We start from the raw sequence: 17,829 nt of genomic DNA on the forward strand, positions 1-17,829 counted from the left end.
ATGAGGAAACACCTAGCAGCTGGTAGATTTATTCCATCAGCAAGTGCCCCCCCCCCCCCAAAATCTCTACACACCCAACAGGAGTTCAGAGCAGAAGGATTTTGTCAAGCTCTTTGTTTAAATTTCTTTGGAGATTTTACATAAGTTATTTTCTTGATCAAAAGTCATTGAGGTAAATTTAGTTTAATCAATTTTCTGTCTAACTCAAATATCACTGTACCACCTAGAATTGCCCACGAATAAATTAGGGTCTCTTATAAACCCATTGAAGTCAGGGGGAGTTTTTCCATTGACTTCTATGAGATTTGGATAAGACCCTTACATAGAACACAATCTCCTCCTTTCCCAACTTTTGTGAAGTTATTTGTGGTCTAATCTTAGTTTATTTTCCAGCTAAAACTAAACATGAGCAAAGATGAGCAAATGCTAAATGCACAAAGAATCATCCAGGGATGTCCTGTAAGTACTTCATTTTCCTTTCGAACACTAATGCATTTTATTTCAGCTCTGATTTACAGCAGCACCTACCCCACAGAGTTCAAATTTAGGTAGTCCTTCCATTATTAGCCTTGTTTTAGCACTCAAATTCTGGCCCCATTGAAGTCAATGGCAAAATTCTAAGTCAATGGGGCTCTAATTTAATCTGATATATATATATTATATATATATATATATATATAAATTCCACATGCATAATCTATTTGCAAATATGAGATTTTGAGGCTTTTTATGGCCCTCTCCAGTTGGAAACCAAGGCAGACCTTGGTTCTGAGGCTGGGCTTAGGACCATTCCTCAGGAAGAACTCCCCAGAATTCTGTCTCTCCAAGCAGTGCCCAAGGCAGGCTCCAAGACTCCCTTTGGAGTACCGTTTTACAGCTAAAAACTGTTTAGAAAATCCTAAGTGTCTGTTTCTTCATTGGCTTTAATTTTGCAGTGTGTGGAGGAGAAAAACCTTAAAGATATTGAGGCTTGTAAGGAGGGTTTCAAGAATAGCACCTTTCCTCCACACTCAGAGGGGGGACAGACAGCAGGTTGCAGCAAAACCCAGCTCCCAGGTGACATGGGGGTGAGGTCCAGGCCAAGACAGCTGAGCAGGATGAGTGGAAGCTCCCTATATGGAGATCAGGCCAGAATCAGTGACATAGACTTAAGGAGTAGGTTTTTCAAACGTTGCCTCTCCCCAGGCATAGAAGCTTGAAGAACAAGCAGAAAAGGTTCAGTGGAATCTCCTGAGTTCCAGGGAAGGCAAAGTTGGAGGAATAAATTCCTGCTCTCAGCTGGCAAAATACAAAGATCCACGCTGAGATGGCTGCAAAGCATCCTCCCTTCCCACAAGCTGTTGTACCTATAAGGCCTTAGTTGCCATGCTCCTGTGACCTGATATCAATGAGTCATTTGTCTCCAGTGGCTCTGCCTTACTCATCATTCTACGCAGTCGGTCCCCACTCAGTCCAAACCCAACTGCAGGGAATATGGGTGAAGTGATTCAGATCCCCTGCCCTGGCAGATGGGCATACCTCCTCTCTCCATCAAGCCTCCAGGGATCCCCACAGGAGGTCAAAGTGGATACTATTCTCTGCAGGGAGGCATGCAGACTTTCCTTTACCACTCCCTGGCCCAAATCCCTGAGAAAACTGGGAAGGGGTCTTATAAGGGTACGGGGAAGTAAGGCCCCTCCCCCCTTTTCTGAGGGGGTTGGGCCAGGGAGTGGTGAAGGACAATGCTCACAATCAGTTTTTAAAGGGACAGTACAAACTTTTAAAACCTCTCATGAAAGAGTCTCCCCTCTAAATCCTCTAAAGAGGAGAAGAAATCTCTAAAACTGGGGTTTTAAGCAAGAAATCTCAGTCAATTACGCTTCCCAGAATTGAGTACAAAGGGCGCTTTGACTTCATAGGTCTTGGTGTTTTTAGAAAATGAAGCAGCACCACCACCACCAAAAAAACCTTGCAAAGCTGAGGGAAAGCGGTGTAATTCTTCCTCATTTGGTTTATGAGGGTGTGATTAAGGTGGATTGGGAATTCCTTATCAAGACCTACTTGTATTTACAGACTAGAAGTCTTCATTACTTTGTCCGAGGTTCAGCCTGCTGTGGCCTCCTTAGTAAAAGGCATAGTCATACCAGCTGAGGGATTTTTCTCAGACAGCCAAACCCACAGACAAGAGAATAAGATAATCACTCATACTGAACGCAGATACAGCCGCCTCAGACTTGAGAGTATTGGCTGCAGTCTCTCCTTGGGGAGGTCTAGGCTCAGTCTTCAAAGTACCTGTGAGAGAACTGGAGCTGCTCTGTAATGATTTATAAATATAGTATATTGACCCGGTTAGTGGGGTGTTTGTTGTATGAATATATTTGTTTAGTTTAATATAGTGTCTGTAAGGGAAAAAGCAGGAAGGGAAGAATGACGACTCAAGATAAGACATGTCTCAGCAAACACTTCATAGTTGTTAAGAGACAATGCTAGGACAGGTAAAGCCTGGAAACCAGAAGATCAAAAGAACTGTCAGGTTTACAATGAGACTCAAGAGAGGGAGGAGTTTGGGGGAAACATGACTGAGGTGTCTCAAGAAGTTAGCCCTGCCCAGATTACTATCAGAAAAAAAAAGCCTATAATTAAGAGACATACCTGTAGACAGTTTTAAAATCCTCTTGTTCCTACCCTTACAACAAACAATATGTTGGTTTTAAGGGGGTTGGGGGAATTTGGTCACTATATACTACTGGTCATGTACTACCAAAGGAAAGAACTGCAGGTGCTGAACCCAGTTGAACCTGCTGGGTAAGAACAATGGATACACAGGATATAGTAGCCCCAGGGCCAGCCTAAGAACCGGAGAAGTGTGGAATTCCACTCCAGGGTAGGTAAAGGCACAATGCCTGACACCTGAGGGAATGAATTCAGAGACACCAGGAAGGGGACAGAGGAGTAACTGCCTTTAACCATGATACTACCTTATACCAGCAGGTGTTCTCTTTGAAACCTCTGCTCCTCCAGGTTCCAGTGTAGAAATTACAAGATTAGACCATTGTTATCTTTCCTAAGACTTGGAAGACCAAGGCTGGGATTCTCTGCAAAACAATCTAACCCCAAGAGCTTCTAATTTTTGGCGTTTCCCAAGTCTGGGCATATACCCCAACCACCCTAGAGGTACACTTCAGAGTAGTCCTGCATCTGGGAATGGACCACCTCAGAAAATGGGTGCTTAAGATAGTCAGGGAAGGCTATGCATTAAAAATTACTCACTGTCCCTGGCACAAATTTATCCTTTCCCCATAGTAAATTAAAATAAACCAACCTTAACAAGATCCCTTGCGGCATCAGAAAATTAAGTACATAATAGTCCATATACATTGGAATGATAGAACCAGTGCCACGGAAACATTTTGGTGTGGGTACAAGATTCTTTGTAGTACAAAGAGCAACAATGGCATGCAGTCTACTTAAAACCTCAAGTCCATAAGGAGATAAATACAGAGTACTTCCTTTTTGGACTTGTAACTTCTCCAGAGGCAGTCACAAATGCCATATCATCTCTCTCCATGTATACCCTGCTCCAACGACATCAGCAGGTTATACAAGGCCCAGCAGCAATCGCTAAACAGGTCTGTGTGAACAAGTAGAAAGGCCAATTACATCCATCACAAAACTCCAACATTTAAGCTATCATCCAAGGCAATCTTTATTTCAGAAGAGAGACAGGAGAAAATAGGAGAGGTGCTTGGAAAAATCAGAGACAACAAAGTTTCTGACTCAACTACTGAGCTAATTGGTCTCATGAATACCCAGCACAATTCTTTCTTTGTTGCAATTGCTGTCTGGAAGCAAATTAGTATATGAAGATCTTGATCCAGATCAGTACTAGATCTCTTGGTGAACTCATTCTCAATATTATTTAACAACTAGTTGATATCAGGTCCAGATACACAGATACCAGACTTCATATAGGGGGAAACATATCTGGACTTCTACATGAGTTGTGGAGGTGTGGCCCAAGGAAGAGACATGGAGTAATATAACCTGTCTCATGCCATGGAAGAGTGAGCTTGATGGTCCACTTCCAGCAGATGATTCTTCAAAAACATGGTGTGCATATAAAACTGATAAGAAGGCAGAAAACCTTCAGCGCTGCTTTGAGAAGCAGCCTTGTTCATGTCCTGGGAAGAAGCTCTCACTCTATTCCTCAGGATTCTGCACGAAAAAAGGAAAGTCCTGGCTGACCAGCTCATCAAGACACTTAAAATCAAGGGAATGCACACTATGTGCATCACAGACTGGGTTGAAAGCCTCTTGAAAGAAAATAGGTTCCTCAAGTCCAGTTGGAAAAAGCAAAAGAGGTGGTACATGAGGAACTGGAGTCTGTGGTCACCAAAAGGGCTAAAAGGCCTTTATTCCTCCGCCCTCTCCCCTCCAACCACCGAGTACAGATGGTAAAGAAAATTGTAAAGGTACAGACCACACTGATTGTAATCACCACCTCATTAATCTCAGATCTTGGCTTTCAGACCTGATTTAGATGTAACTGGAACGTACTCTTAAACTTCAAAAACATAGAACATAGTGCAGTGAGGACCTATCCTGACCCAACATCCAGTGCTGCCTAATCCATCAGCTGCAAACCTCAGAGGCTGCAACTAGTATCACTCATTCTAGGAGGGTGATCATCACCTTAGAATACTGAAGAAAAAAATCACAAGATGTATGTGTGTGACTGAGGAGTAGATGTTGGTGTTAGAAGACATCAGGGCAAAGTTGGCTGAAGCATAGCACAGTAATGTTTTTACAAGAAGGCTCACACACAGGGCGCTAAGCCAACATTTTTTGGAAACGTAGGTCAGAGAGACTAGAAGCATATTGCACTGTCAGAAACCCAGAAGAACATCGCCTCATCTTTACGTAAGATTCAGGAGAACGGCCACTCTTATCAGTCCTCTGAAAACATGCAGATTCCTGTTGTGATCTTGATCTGTGTGCTACAAGTCTGAGTAAAACTACTGTTCAGTCACAGTTGTCAGGCCTCTCTTTTCACTGAAAGGCTCTTGCCTGCTCACCACCACCTTCTCCAAAAGGGTTTCAGAGACTGGTATATTCTCAATGAAACTTCAGTTCCATGTTCTATCAAACACGGTAGTTGTGTGAACTAAGCAGGCCTCCATCCCCAATGTCACCACTGTCTTCCTCAGATAATAGGGAGTGGTATTGTTGCCCTCCCGGTTGAATCCAAACATCCTAAAGAAGTAGAAGTACATACGTAAGTTGTGAACAGAACCTACAGAGGAACAAAGGTGTATATGGCAGAGGCATATAAGCCTCAGCTACAATTCCTCAAGTTACTATGCATTTTCTGAAAAGAGCTGCAATTTTGTGGGCAGTGAGGTCACACATCAAACAGGGAGGTCTGTTAAGCTCCTACAAGATATTCCATCTTTATCAAGCACTGCAGAGTCAATCCCCTCACACCCAGGCTGAGTCAGTGCTTGGTATTATTGAATGGGGTGTTCTAACAACCTTTAAGCTCCTTTTCACTTCTCTACAGGTAAATTGAATCCTTCCTCCTCCCAAGGGATAACTTGCTGCTTTCTGCATGCCACTGTGAAGACAGACAGAGGGGACTGAGGCAGGGACAATTCTGTCTTGTGCATTTTCATTCTAGGATCTTGCACGCCAGACAGCCAGATGCCCCGTTTGGAGAACAGCAATATGTCTAGTTTTTTTCCCCGCTGCCTATTGCTCATTTGTTCAGTACTTTGAAAGAGAAGAGGGGTTTCCTCCAGGATATACCTACATTTCATAGAAGTTCTGCTGCAAGTGGTTTGAGCTGAACAGCACTTTTACACTTCAGTATAGCTAGCATTTTTCAGCGTTGGTGGCTATCATCCTGGGGAATTCTTCCTAAGGGGTAGCCCAGGCTCAGACCAAAGAAGTGCTTGGCCCCTAGTTCATGTGGAGATGGGGAATGTCCTACTGTAAAGTGACTGACATGGAGAATCCTAGAATGAAAATTTACATGTAAGAATTTCCTATATAGGCCAAGTTCCTTGGCCGGACTATATCTCCCATGATACACCATAGTCTCCCCTCAGGGTGTAAGGAGAGGGTAACATCATGGGAGTCCCACAGGTATTCCATGGGAGATGTAGGCTGCAGTGGAGGACAGCCCATACAAAAGAACGGGGATATGAGGAAATCAAAGTACAAGTCTCACGAGGCACCACAGCAGGATATCCAAATTATTTTGGTTTGGGGCTCAAAGTATTTCAGTTTTTGGGGTTTTTGATGAAAAATTGAGATTTTCTGTGGAAAGCAGACATGAAAAAAAACCCCCAAAATTTGTTGAAAAATAGTTGACAGAAAATTTTTAGCCAGTCCTACCTATAACATTTGCTTAATTAAACGTGCTAAAAAGTGGAAGCCAAGTGATGACTCACTCAGCCATGTCAATGTCTAATTCAGCTGAGATGCATTTCAGGAGAAGCCACAATTTGCAGAATTTTTTTTTTCTGTATCTGGTAAATAACCAAAAGATATCTGACAGTATTAATCTATTTTAGAGGCAGTACCCAGATCAAAATTCTGGCCACAAAGGAGGCGTGATTAATAAAAAACAAACAAAAAAAATAACCCCATATTCTCTCATTGTCAGTCTGTTGTGACTTAATCTTGTAATTAGCATATCTGGATAAACTCTAAAACCAAAGTTTGGTTTCCATGTTTTTTAATCCTGTAATATTAAATCCACAGAATTTATTAGAAGCCAACAGGCATCTGATTAGAGTACAAGATGTATCCCAGTTTAGCTGCTGTTCTGAGGAAATCTGTGTTTCATTCAGGTAAACAAATATATTAAAAAATACCAAAGGGGGAGTGATAAAACACTAGATCTCACAGGTGACTGGTTGCTAATTTGGAGTTGGAAAGAAGCTGTCCCAGGTCCTTGCCAATGTGCCTGAGGAAATTTTGGAGTGGAAAGAAATTAAGTAGAGGAGTTACATATTCCTCTGGAGCACTGAGGAGAGATCAGTCATTAGCATGAAGTGGTCATATTCCACTTCCATCAACTTCCTGCGGGAAGCGGGTAGCAAATTGCATTCTTCTTGTTTTCCTTTTATGAGCTCTAAGGCAGCACTGAATTAAAATATTAGATAATACTCAAGTTGGATAATCATCAGGTTCATGCCAAGGTAGTGTGCCTACATGGCTGAAGGCCACAGTAACTAAAGAATAAACTGCCTTCATATTTCTTTATCTGGTAGCACCCATCTCTTCCGACAGGTTCTTTTTTTTGTCTCAACTGTGGAGACAAATTAATTGACCAGAGTGATGATATCACTACTTAGATGTGACTGTTTCCAGCTTCAATTTTTGATTTCCATCAGAGGAACCAGAACCTGTCAGCTCTCTATCATCTGTAAAAGTTAGAAAAAATAATCAGCTCCATATTTAGGAGGTTTTCATGCTGGTGTGAAACTGAGAAAAGTCTACAAAAAACAATTCACTTGTCTGGTCATTTTCTGCATCTTTTGCTGCTATTTCAGATGTGTGTTTTAGTAAGAGCCTGTCTCCTACAAACAATCTTCTTCTGCTTCATCATACAGCAACATGACTGGAGCTGTATATGTATGAATTGCAGAAGAATTTTCCTGCTTGTAATTCTTCTAAATTACAATGTTTAAGAGTAGAATGTAAACAGAAGACATTTAAAGGAAAGTTCAAAACCTGGCCTGGATGAGGGGACAATGCAATTTAAATAGCTTAGTTCCAGAACTGAGGAGCCACAAAAATGTGTACTGAAATTAAGAGACTGGTAGTATTAGATCTAAAATTTTCCAAGTTTGTTGTCACATAAATATGAGAGAAGCTCTTTTTCAAAACCTAGTTTTGAACACTTGCAACAGGCTGGCAGTGCCAAGAATAGAAGGTAGAAGGACTCAGTCTTGATGAGAAGAGAAAGCTACTTGTACTGAAGCCACAATTCTACTGAAAACAGGGCAAAGGACAACTCAAATTCCAACTCTTCACGGTTAACAAGACAGAGCAGCCAAACAACTTGGTATAAAGGAACAGCCACTTCCCAAATGCTGGAAGTTCTAATTGGATTCTCAGTTCACCTGAAAGTCATTAGGAACTTAAATTAAAAACCAGAATTGAATGAAGCAAGCAATACTGTAGAAAATTTGAAGCCTCTGTGGATTGTCAAAAAAGTTATGTATTCCCCAACTCTATTAGCTGCAGCTTAAGGGATTCTTATAACCAGCTATGAGAATGAAGCGTGAATGTTCGATATCACCAGAACCCGAAGTTGTAATTGTAGCCCTACATGTATTTTACTTGCAATGTAAATTAATATAATACAGAACTTAAAGATTCTATCATCCCCACTTTTGTTTCCAATGTCAGATCATCTTCCCTGTGTTATTGGCCCCTTCACAATTATCACTACTTAGAAAGACAAGAAAAACATACTGATAATATACTGTAGCAGTATTGAATAACTCCGACATAGTTACACCAGGGGCTTGTCTACAATACCCGCCGGACTGACGGGCAGTGATCGATCCAGCGGGAGTTGATTTATCGCATCTAGTACAGTCCACCAGATCGAGAAGCGCAAGTGGAGTTGACGGGAGAGCGTCAGCTTTCGACTTACCGCAGTGAAGACACCGCGGTAAGGAGATCTAAGTACGTCAACGTCAGTTACACTATTCATGTAGCTGAATTTGCGTATCTTAGATCGACCCCGCGCGGTAGTGTAGACAAGCCCTAGTTCTCAGAAGCCTCTTTAGATTTTCACATATTTCAAAGTTTTAAGCATGCAAGTAATTTTTTTTCCCTTTTGACAGGCTCTATGAACACATCAGCGATCTTAGCCTCTTTCTTTTCAATGATGCACTTGTTATTTCAAACCGTAGCATCTCTTATATTCCGTTTGAACGGACCCCAAAAACAACTTACCAGTTCTTGGCATCAGTAGCTCTTCACAGGCTTGTTGTAGAAGACATTCCACATTCAAAATGTATGTTTTATAATGTTCCTCCAGTGATCAATAATGTCAGTTTAGAATGTTCTATGCTGTGGGCTATAATCTGCTGTTAGTTTGTTTTATTGCAGTTGAATTTGGCCTAAATAAGAACTGATGTAAGTATGAGGATGGGCCCTTTGTATTTATGTGGGTGAGGTGTAAGGCTGTAAGGTACCAAGCTACAGTTCTTTACAGTGTTTCCCAAAAGCAGATGGACTAAATCACCATACAGAAGTTCAGCTAACACTACACTTTAGGTAATTATCACCCCTTACCCAGACCCATGTTGAGCAGTTCTGATCATTAGAGTTCTGGCTTAGGGTCTGCCTACACTGGAGTTTTTTTTGTTTTTTTTTTTGTTTTTTTTAAATTTCACTTGATTGCCAAATGACTTAACTAACAAGTTTGTACATGTTTGTGTGGAAGAGCCACAAGCACAGAGTGCAGGGTAAACCAAAAGTGTGCGTATCCTGGAACAAGCATTTGTGAAGTGTTCCAACTACCATGTACAAACAGACTAATTTCAGTTAATTGGCAAATAAGTTAAAAACTCTAGTGCAGACCTACCCTTGCATGGTTTCTTCCCTCCCTCTACATCCCATATAGATTAAAACACTTGTGCACACAGTGTTTTAAACAATTAAACATCACTTACACCAGAAGCTATCATCATCATCCACCCATGGCAGGGCAAGAGCTGAAGCAAAAGCCAGCATATGTCAATGGGAGACAGCAATATTGCATTTTGCCACTGTCACAGTGCAAGGCAGTAGATCAGCTTAACTCCCAGGCTGCTTACTTTAACTTCCAAATTACTATTACTAGTATTTGCCAGCAGTCAGTAGGGACTGGTGACTTTTCATAGGACCCTGAACGCAAAGGAGATATAGAACAGAACACAAGCTTGCCTAAAGTCTTCCTGTAATTTAGCAGGCAGAAGAGTATGAGTAACAGGGTTTGGAGAATGCACCCTGCAGCTGTGTTTTCCTTCTCTCCCTCCTTCCCTCCTTGAGGCTCCAGAGGCTTTAGATTTCAGAGACAGACCCACCATTAGGACTATAGCTGTGTGAAGTTTTTTCCAATGCTAACTTTTTCTGCAAAAAATACAAACTGATTGACACCAAAACATTGTGAATTTGTGTCATTTTCACTGCACTGTTTTGGATGACAAAGCCTAAAAAAATTCTGAAAAAACGGATGTGTTCTGTTGACATTTTCAGAAAGAAAGATTTTCATTTTTTGATTCAAAATGATTTTGAAAATGTACTTCATTTTATTTAAAAATTAAAGAGATTCAAGCATTTTAATTTTTTTTTCCGGCTTAAGCAGAACACGTCATTCGGTCCAAAACAATCTTTTTAGGTTTCGATTCACTGAACATTTTTAAAACATTGATTTTAGTTTGACCCAAAACATTTTTTTTCCTTCCATTTTTCAGAATTGCCAGCAAACCAAAACATCTGTTATTCACACAGCACTAATTAGGGCACCTGTTGGAGCTAACCCTTCCATTGTTCCTCCTTGAGCTCTCCTCAGCAGGTGGATTGCTCTCGTTACACAATCTAAAAGCTTTCATTATTCAATAATTGTTTCTGATATCTGGACATTTTGGCTGAATTTTACTCCTGTACCTGAAAAAAAAATATTCAAGTTTGATCCTTTCCCCATTCAACCATAATGAATTAGTTCTTAAGAAGTAGTTCATGCAATGCACATATCAAACAAATCCATGGCTTTGCCCATCTGCTTGAGCACATTCCACTCACATTTAACCTTCCTTGTTCACTCTGTCACTCACCTGGGCTTGACACAGTCAGTGTACACTGCACAGACCCTTGGGAAGCTGCTCTGATCTTATGTTCACTTGCTACAATCTTACTGGTGCTTATTAGAACGTCTAGATACCTGTGGTTCTGGGACAAGTGTCTTACTTTATGGGCTAGTAAAATTGAAATGGCCCCCAGCTGAAGGATCAGGAACTGCTCTGTTGCCCGCCCCTTACGCAGCCCATGTGGGGAAACTGACCTGGACACAGCGCCTAGTATCACTGCTCACCCCTCTGCCCCCAAACATTGCTCCGCATGGAGGAAGCAGGGCCAAATAGAAGGGAGAGAAAAATCTGACCCTCCTCACCATGTGTCACCTCTGCAATGTATCCAGTTTGGGGAGGCAATGCCCCTCCATACCCCTCCCAATCTCCACCTATGGTGAAATGCTTAGTAGCTTCTGTCTGCTCCTCCCCATCCCCAAGAGCCTAAGCAACCAACAGAGTAAAAAAAGAAATCTTAAACAGAGAAGGCCAGATCCATTGCTAGATTAAGTTAGCATAACTCCCTCAGAGAGCACAGTGCAGGTCACTGGAGCTATGCCTATACACCAATTTAGGAGAATGTAGGGTTGAAAGTCAGCATATCCTTAGATTTAAAACTTTTAGCAAACACGATTCCTAAAAACATGACTTAACACTGTCCAGTGTCTCCCCTCTGATATCGATCTCACTTTGTGGGCTGTATTCTAGGGGTTTCCCATATGATACAGCTCTACATATTCTTAAATCAGACAAGCAGAAATATTTTTTGCTATTCATTATGTCCTTAAACCACTGGAAGTCAGAATTTAAGAGTAAAGCTTATTTGCAAGATTCTATGAAAGTACCACCTATCCCTTAGATAACCTATTGGTCAAGAGCAGTTAATACACTAAAGCCTTTCTCTTTCTTTTTTACACATTAACAGATATAAAGAATGCATTTATTTTACAAGGCCCAAAACGCCAATGGATTTGTTCTATAGAGGATGAAGATGATAAATTTACATGGCTATCTGCACTACAAAGGGCAATCAACTGTAGCATTGAAAAGAATTGAGATTCATCTTAGTGTTTCAGATGCCCAACTCCTGTAGTGCGCACTGATTATTTGTGAACAGATTTTTGTGCAGTTTCCTACTGAGGACTTTTGCTCAAATTCCGCACCTTACCAAGAAGTTAGCATTCCTTTTGATAGTGGCTCAGAGAGTACCATCGTGTGTGTGCGCCTCAGACTGCAGAAACTTACAGTAGAATCAGCACTCATTGTCGACCTGTAAGACTGATCCTTTTTTGAAAAGATCACACTACTACAATCCATTTAGTCTTCAGAACTTAACGCAAAATCCGCACAATATGACTTAATGGCCTTCATAAAGATCTTCACTGTATGACAAACCGGAAGAAAGCTGCTAATTCATCGAGAATCTGCTATGAAAAGGGCTTTAGATTTTCTCCACTGATTGCACGAGGGGACAACACTACAGTTCGGTTATGGGTAACAAGACATTTTAACTGGTATATTCTCAGTATACTACCCATTAAGTCCTTATATCATAGTTTCAAAGGGCATTAAGGAGATAGAAACATTTTACTTTTTTGCAATTTTTATTAAAGACCAAAGTCCTGGATTTTCACATAATTCCTCACTGAGTGAAAACTGTACTAAAAAATTAGTACAGCAATATGAATAATAAAGTATACAGGCTCTGGGAAATAAAAATAAGTTGTTAGATGTTACAAAGGCATAGCTTTTGGAAGTGTAACTCTGTAGCTGAAAATGAAATCACCCAGCAAGGACTGCTGTAGAAGGTATTTAAGCACCATAGTAACAAGAATAGGTAAGTTACGTTTAGAATTTACATGAACGAACAGCTCATTATCTTTCCCCTAGAATTACTATTTGTTCTGGCTCTGTTCTTACATTTAAGAATCTAATGTCAAGGAATTCTCGCAATTTGTTTTCATGGAATAGAAATGTGTTCATTAAAGGTTAGGACATACAATGCTTCGAACACTACTTCTCAAGAACTTCCTTCTCAGTAAAATGATGAGATTTTGTGCTTACTATTAACAAGCAGATTAAGACAAATTCTTCTGTAAGTGTATTTTGGTAAGTTATTTTTAGGGCTTGTCTACACAGCAAGTTACTGCACCGCAAGCCAAGGTGCGAATCTGCAGCGTTCCAGCTTGCTGCTCAGGAACGTCCAATACGGACATTACCACAGTGCTGTGAAACTCCCAAGGGCGGGTGAGCCTACTGCTACCTCAAAGAGCAGTACCACTCTAGAACTTTCATTGCACTGTAGCAGTGACCACGCAGGACGTTACGGAGGGGTAAGCTGGTGCACTATAGATCACACCCTGGCTTGCAACAGAGGAACTTGCTAGGTATAGAAGCCCTTAGCGAATAAGACTTATGAGCACACAATAGAGGTGGGAGGAGAAGTGTATCTCAACCTACCAAGGCCCAAATGAAGAACAGAATGTTTGGCAGACTCAATGAAGGACAGAAATTATTCATGTAGGAAATTTAAAAATGCTGTGGATTCATTCCTTTAGTATAACTAACTTTTTATAACCTTCATTTTGTAATCTCTAGTCTGGATGTCAGATGTATTTTTCAGTAATAAGTGATAAAAATCCAGTCCATGTAAGACGGAATTGGTGCCTTTGGGATGAAAATGAGGGACCCTTGAAATGGACAAGAAAAAACAGGAAGAATAATTTATTACACTGACAGTCTTTTTAAAGTAGCACTGCCTTTAAAAAAAGGCTTTTCACATATTCAATTTTATTTTGTAGATAAACAGACATGGGAGAGGACAATGAATGGGTATTGAGGGGGAAAAAGCAACAGTTCCAGCACTTGGAATGGTGGAAGAAAAGAGACAAATTAGTAGAGAGAAAAGATGGGGGGGGGGAGGAAGGTGCTAGAGGGAAGAGAAAAATCAGACCAAGAAATTGATGCTGCTTGTTATAGCAGCCTGTAATAAGTTTCCACAATATGCATCTGATGAAGTGAGCTGTAGCTCACGAAAGCTTATGCTCAAATAAATTGGTTAGTCTCTAAGGTGCCACAAGTCCTCCTTTTCTTTTTGTAATAAGGTAAGTTTTTCCAAACAGTTTGAAGAAAAATACTGTGTGCAAACACGTATTTGTGTATGAACTGTATCGGCATTTATCCTTCCTCCCCTATTTATTCCCTAAACTACTCACACTGCAGTAGCACGCAGCAGCATCATAGACTGCAACCACATTCTCCTGGGCACTGTACAAATAGAGAGTCTCTGGCCCAAAGAGCTCAGAATCAATCTAGGATTATAACAAGATGCAACAGGTAGCTAGAACAAATGGGAGACAGAAGGGAATGAGGAGGGAACATTAAAACAATTATGTTTTGCATCCCACCTATTTCCTCTAGGAATTAGACAGAATTACCTTTTACTGAAAATAAATCCTGCCCACATTTTTTAGATGAGTTAACTTTTGATGACCACCACGTAATATGATGTTCTTAAAACAAAAGACTGTAGTGAAGATGAGAAATTAAACTAGCTCTTTAGATAGTTCAGATTTTTTTCTGAATTAAAAATTTGGTTTAAAGTTCACATAATGAGCATTCAAAATAAATCACAAGAAATCTTTAAAAAAACAGTCATCCCATTTCTCCTGCCTAGATAGAAAAGTGGCATTACTGCAATTAAGCTCTTAATTTGATGTATTTGATGTACAATTTTGTTGATTCCATTGCAAGGATTTGAGACATTGAGATCCAATCATGCATTCAGGATTTGAGAGTAAAAGTTTTTTTTACATTTAATTCAAAGGTCTGAATGTCTGATTTATGATTTTTTTTTGAAAAAAATCTATTTTTATAAACAAAACTGCATGGACAATTACATGCATACAGTTTTAAAAAAAAAATCATTTTCCTTGATTGTACCAGAGGACCCAGCTGGAAAGTGCAGCATACGGTCTTTCAGTGTTACCCAGCTCCTTGATAATTAGTTACAACGGTGAAGTGATCTTAGACTATTAACTTTTCTGGGTTGCCTTGCATTTCTCCTTTTCGCTTATACCTGATTTCACTAAATTTAGTCTGACACTTAATCTACTAATTGACAACATATTGTGCAAGTGTGATTTCTATATAGGCAGTTTATTTTTTAAACAAGTTATTTTTTAAACAAGTTATTCATTATAGAAATCTCAATCCACCTACATACAAATAAAAAGATCCACTTTTTTCATTTCACAGTGTGAAATTCATTACTTCTATGTTAAGGAATGCTAGTTTGCAAAATATGTACAAAAGAAAACAATGTTTCCATGACATTTTCAAAAAACATAACTGGAACAGGTGTTAGAGTAGTAAAATTCCCCCACAGTATTTTTGAAAACTGCAAGTATCCTGTCAATGTACAGTAATCAGAAAGGGAAACATACAAATTTATTTTCACTGTCCAAACAGAATTGCATAGTAAATATTAAGAATAGTAAGAATTGCAAGTAAATAGCATAAACTGTGGAAAATTTGATTTAAAATGTGCTTTTCAATAATCAATTGGTAACATGGTTAAGAAACTAATTTAAAACCAACAGTGAAGCAGGGAAGGTCAACGACTTCTAAACTGTGATCCATTTAGTTTGATTACATTCAGAAGGTACTTTAATAAATTACATTATCTAGATTTCTGTGAAAGTACCTTCTTTCACCCAAGAGTTACACTGTAGCAGCATTCTGCTTTTATACAGGATACCTAGGTTTATTTATAAATTTAAGATAATATCCATTCTACCTTAGTGCTTTTCATCAATAGATCTCAGAGAGCTTTGCAAAGGAGGTCAGTATCATTATCCCCATTTTACAGATGAGGAAGCTAAGGCACAAAGAGGTAACACGACTTACCAAAGGTCTTCCAGTAGGTGAGTGGCAGATCCAGGAATGGAACCCAATCTGAGTCCCAGTCCAGTGCTTTAGCCACTGCACCACACTGCATCCCTTATGCTTGTACTCTAGAAATGAGACAGTTTTTGCAGCTATATTAACATAAATGAAGGCTAGCTTCACTTTACCAAGAAAATCCAAGATGGCCAACAGCTGAAAACTAGAAGAACGAAGGGATCTACTGCTCCTTGTGACTGCCATCAAAAAGATTTAAAAATATATTCCTGCAGATTTGTGAGTTTTACAAGTTCCAGTTAAAGATGAATCAACAAAATTAAAATATTGTGCTGTTTTATTGGTGTAAAAATCACACAATTGCTAGTTCTGATTCTGCTGAGATACATCCATGCGGTTTAACATCTATGATCCCACAGCCAGAAGAAGCCATTAAATAGAATATCTGCTGTTAGTCAGCAATTAATGCAAATTTACATATGAGATCAAAAGGTGTGTATCATACAATATTCAACAAATCCTAATACAGTACATCAACCCAAACAACAGGATACACTCAGGGAACTTTTTGTTAATAGTGAAGCCTGTCTATATGCCAGAAAAATAAGGCCTGGAGACAAGGTAACAGAAGGTAACCCAGAAGTCCTAAGAAACAAACTGTTTATTTTTTGGCTGGGAATTAGAAGTTCAGAGAAGTATTGACACATTACTTGACAGTACAATCTGTTACAGTAAAGACTGGTGGATATGATCTGTTAATAAAAGGTCATGTGTGAAGCATGCATTTACAGGTAGTGCTCAGGAAATGTGCAATCAATACATTGGGAATTAACACCCAATTCTTTTCACAGAAGGGATGACCGAGGAAGGTCTGTTACGTGTAGTATCAGTTGTACCATAGGTCATTTATATGCATGCGGCTGAATCAAGATCATGAGTGGAAAAATGTGAACACCTGGCAATCTGGTCACATACTGCACAAAATATGAAACAAAGATGAAATAACCAATTTTAGATGATATGGCAAGGTAGCCTGCAAGAAATTCTGTGGCAGCCTGAGGGAGCTACTTTATTGCAAAAAAGGCAGGCTTTCTGGAATTGTGAATCACTTGCTAACTTGTGAAAGGAGGTTTGGGAGATCAATTTTGGTTCGCATACCAGATTAGTTTTCCTGTTTTATACAATAAAACAAATGCTGCAGTGTAAGAGGCATTTATAGTATATGTGTGCTTTAATGTTAAAAGTTAACTGACGAGCTGTCCTTTTCTTTGACATGAAATATAGAAACCATTAGGTAATTAATTTCAGTTTGAAGTGTTTGGCACTGAAACTGTGCAAACTCAACTCCAGCAGAAAGATCATCCATTCCCAAGGAAATGGCAGGGGAGGCAGTGCCAAGATACATAACATTCAAGGAAAAAAGTTATCCTGATTTTTTGGATTGGAGTTAAAATACTTTAAATGCACAGATGGACAAACTGGACAAAACAGAATCACAAAATGTAATGTTGAAAAGAGCGCACTGAGCTGAATGAATGGGTCTTTCAATAGGCTTTGAACCCAATCCCCCTTTCCAAATTTAATAAATTCACAGTTAACGGCAATTGGCTTATAGGTGAGAGAAGGGTCGAAGCTGTTCCAGTTGGACTTCCAGGGAGATTCTCTCTTCAAGAACATCCTGGAAAGGAAAGATTTTCAATTTACAGTCCAAAGTGAAAGAACATTGTGAAAAAATTCTTACTGTGATCAAAATAAGGTAAATGTTAGCATCAGCTTTGGGCCCTCACCTCAAGTTGTTCTCTAAAGAATACAAGAACCCCCTCCCGTCAGCTGAATCAGAGCCTCGACTAGTGAATTCTGCACACTCTGAATGAGACCTTTGTTCAAAAATAAAGCCATTTAGCAGGCTACATTCCTTTTTGTGCCACCTACATACTAGGCAAGGATAAGTAGGCATAAATTTATACACATGATAAATAATTTTCAAATAAAATTGGGTGAAGAGTGAGGCAGAATTTCACTTGGTTAAAGTTTCATGAACTTGAAGTTTGTTTTCAGTGAATTTCACCCATCCCAAATGTCTTTAAAGAACTAT

The 17,829-nt window shown here is 39.7% G+C and overlaps 2 protein-coding genes across 16 annotated transcripts in view; one reads left to right on the forward strand and one right to left on the reverse strand.

Moving 5' to 3' along the window:
• Positions 1-12,848, forward strand: part of ECT2L (epithelial cell transforming 2 like) — a 52,065-nt gene extending 39,217 nt beyond the window's left edge. For 2 of the 7 annotated variants that reach the window (XM_048844385.2, XM_048844386.2), the window contains exons 19-22: positions 394-459; positions 6,745-6,833; positions 8,844-9,016; positions 11,758-12,848. In XM_048844385.2, the coding sequence (XP_048700342.2) occupies positions 394-459; positions 6,745-6,833; positions 8,844-9,016; positions 11,758-11,888 (459 nt within the window). In that variant the 3' untranslated portion in view covers positions 11,889-12,848. The other 5 variants (XR_012667679.1, XM_048844388.2, XM_075126778.1 and 2 more) reach the window with 5 other exon arrangements.
• A 3,205-nt stretch (positions 12,849-16,053) lies between these two features.
• REPS1 (RALBP1 associated Eps domain containing 1) overlaps positions 16,054-17,829 on the reverse strand; it is a 111,801-nt gene continuing 110,025 nt past the window's right edge. For all 9 annotated transcript variants that reach the window (XM_048844399.2, XM_048844392.2, XM_048844396.2 and 6 more), the window contains one exon: positions 16,054-17,412. Coding sequence is in view for 8 of the 9 variants with exons in the window: in XM_048844392.2 (XP_048700349.1) it covers positions 17,344-17,412 (69 nt within the window). In the remaining variant the exon portion in view is untranslated. The remainder of the gene's footprint in view (positions 17,413-17,829) is intronic.

Source organism: Caretta caretta, chromosome 3 (assembly GCF_965140235.1).
Source record: "Caretta caretta isolate rCarCar2 chromosome 3, rCarCar1.hap1, whole genome shotgun sequence".
NCBI classification, from domain to species: domain Eukaryota; kingdom Metazoa; phylum Chordata; order Testudines; family Cheloniidae; genus Caretta; species Caretta caretta.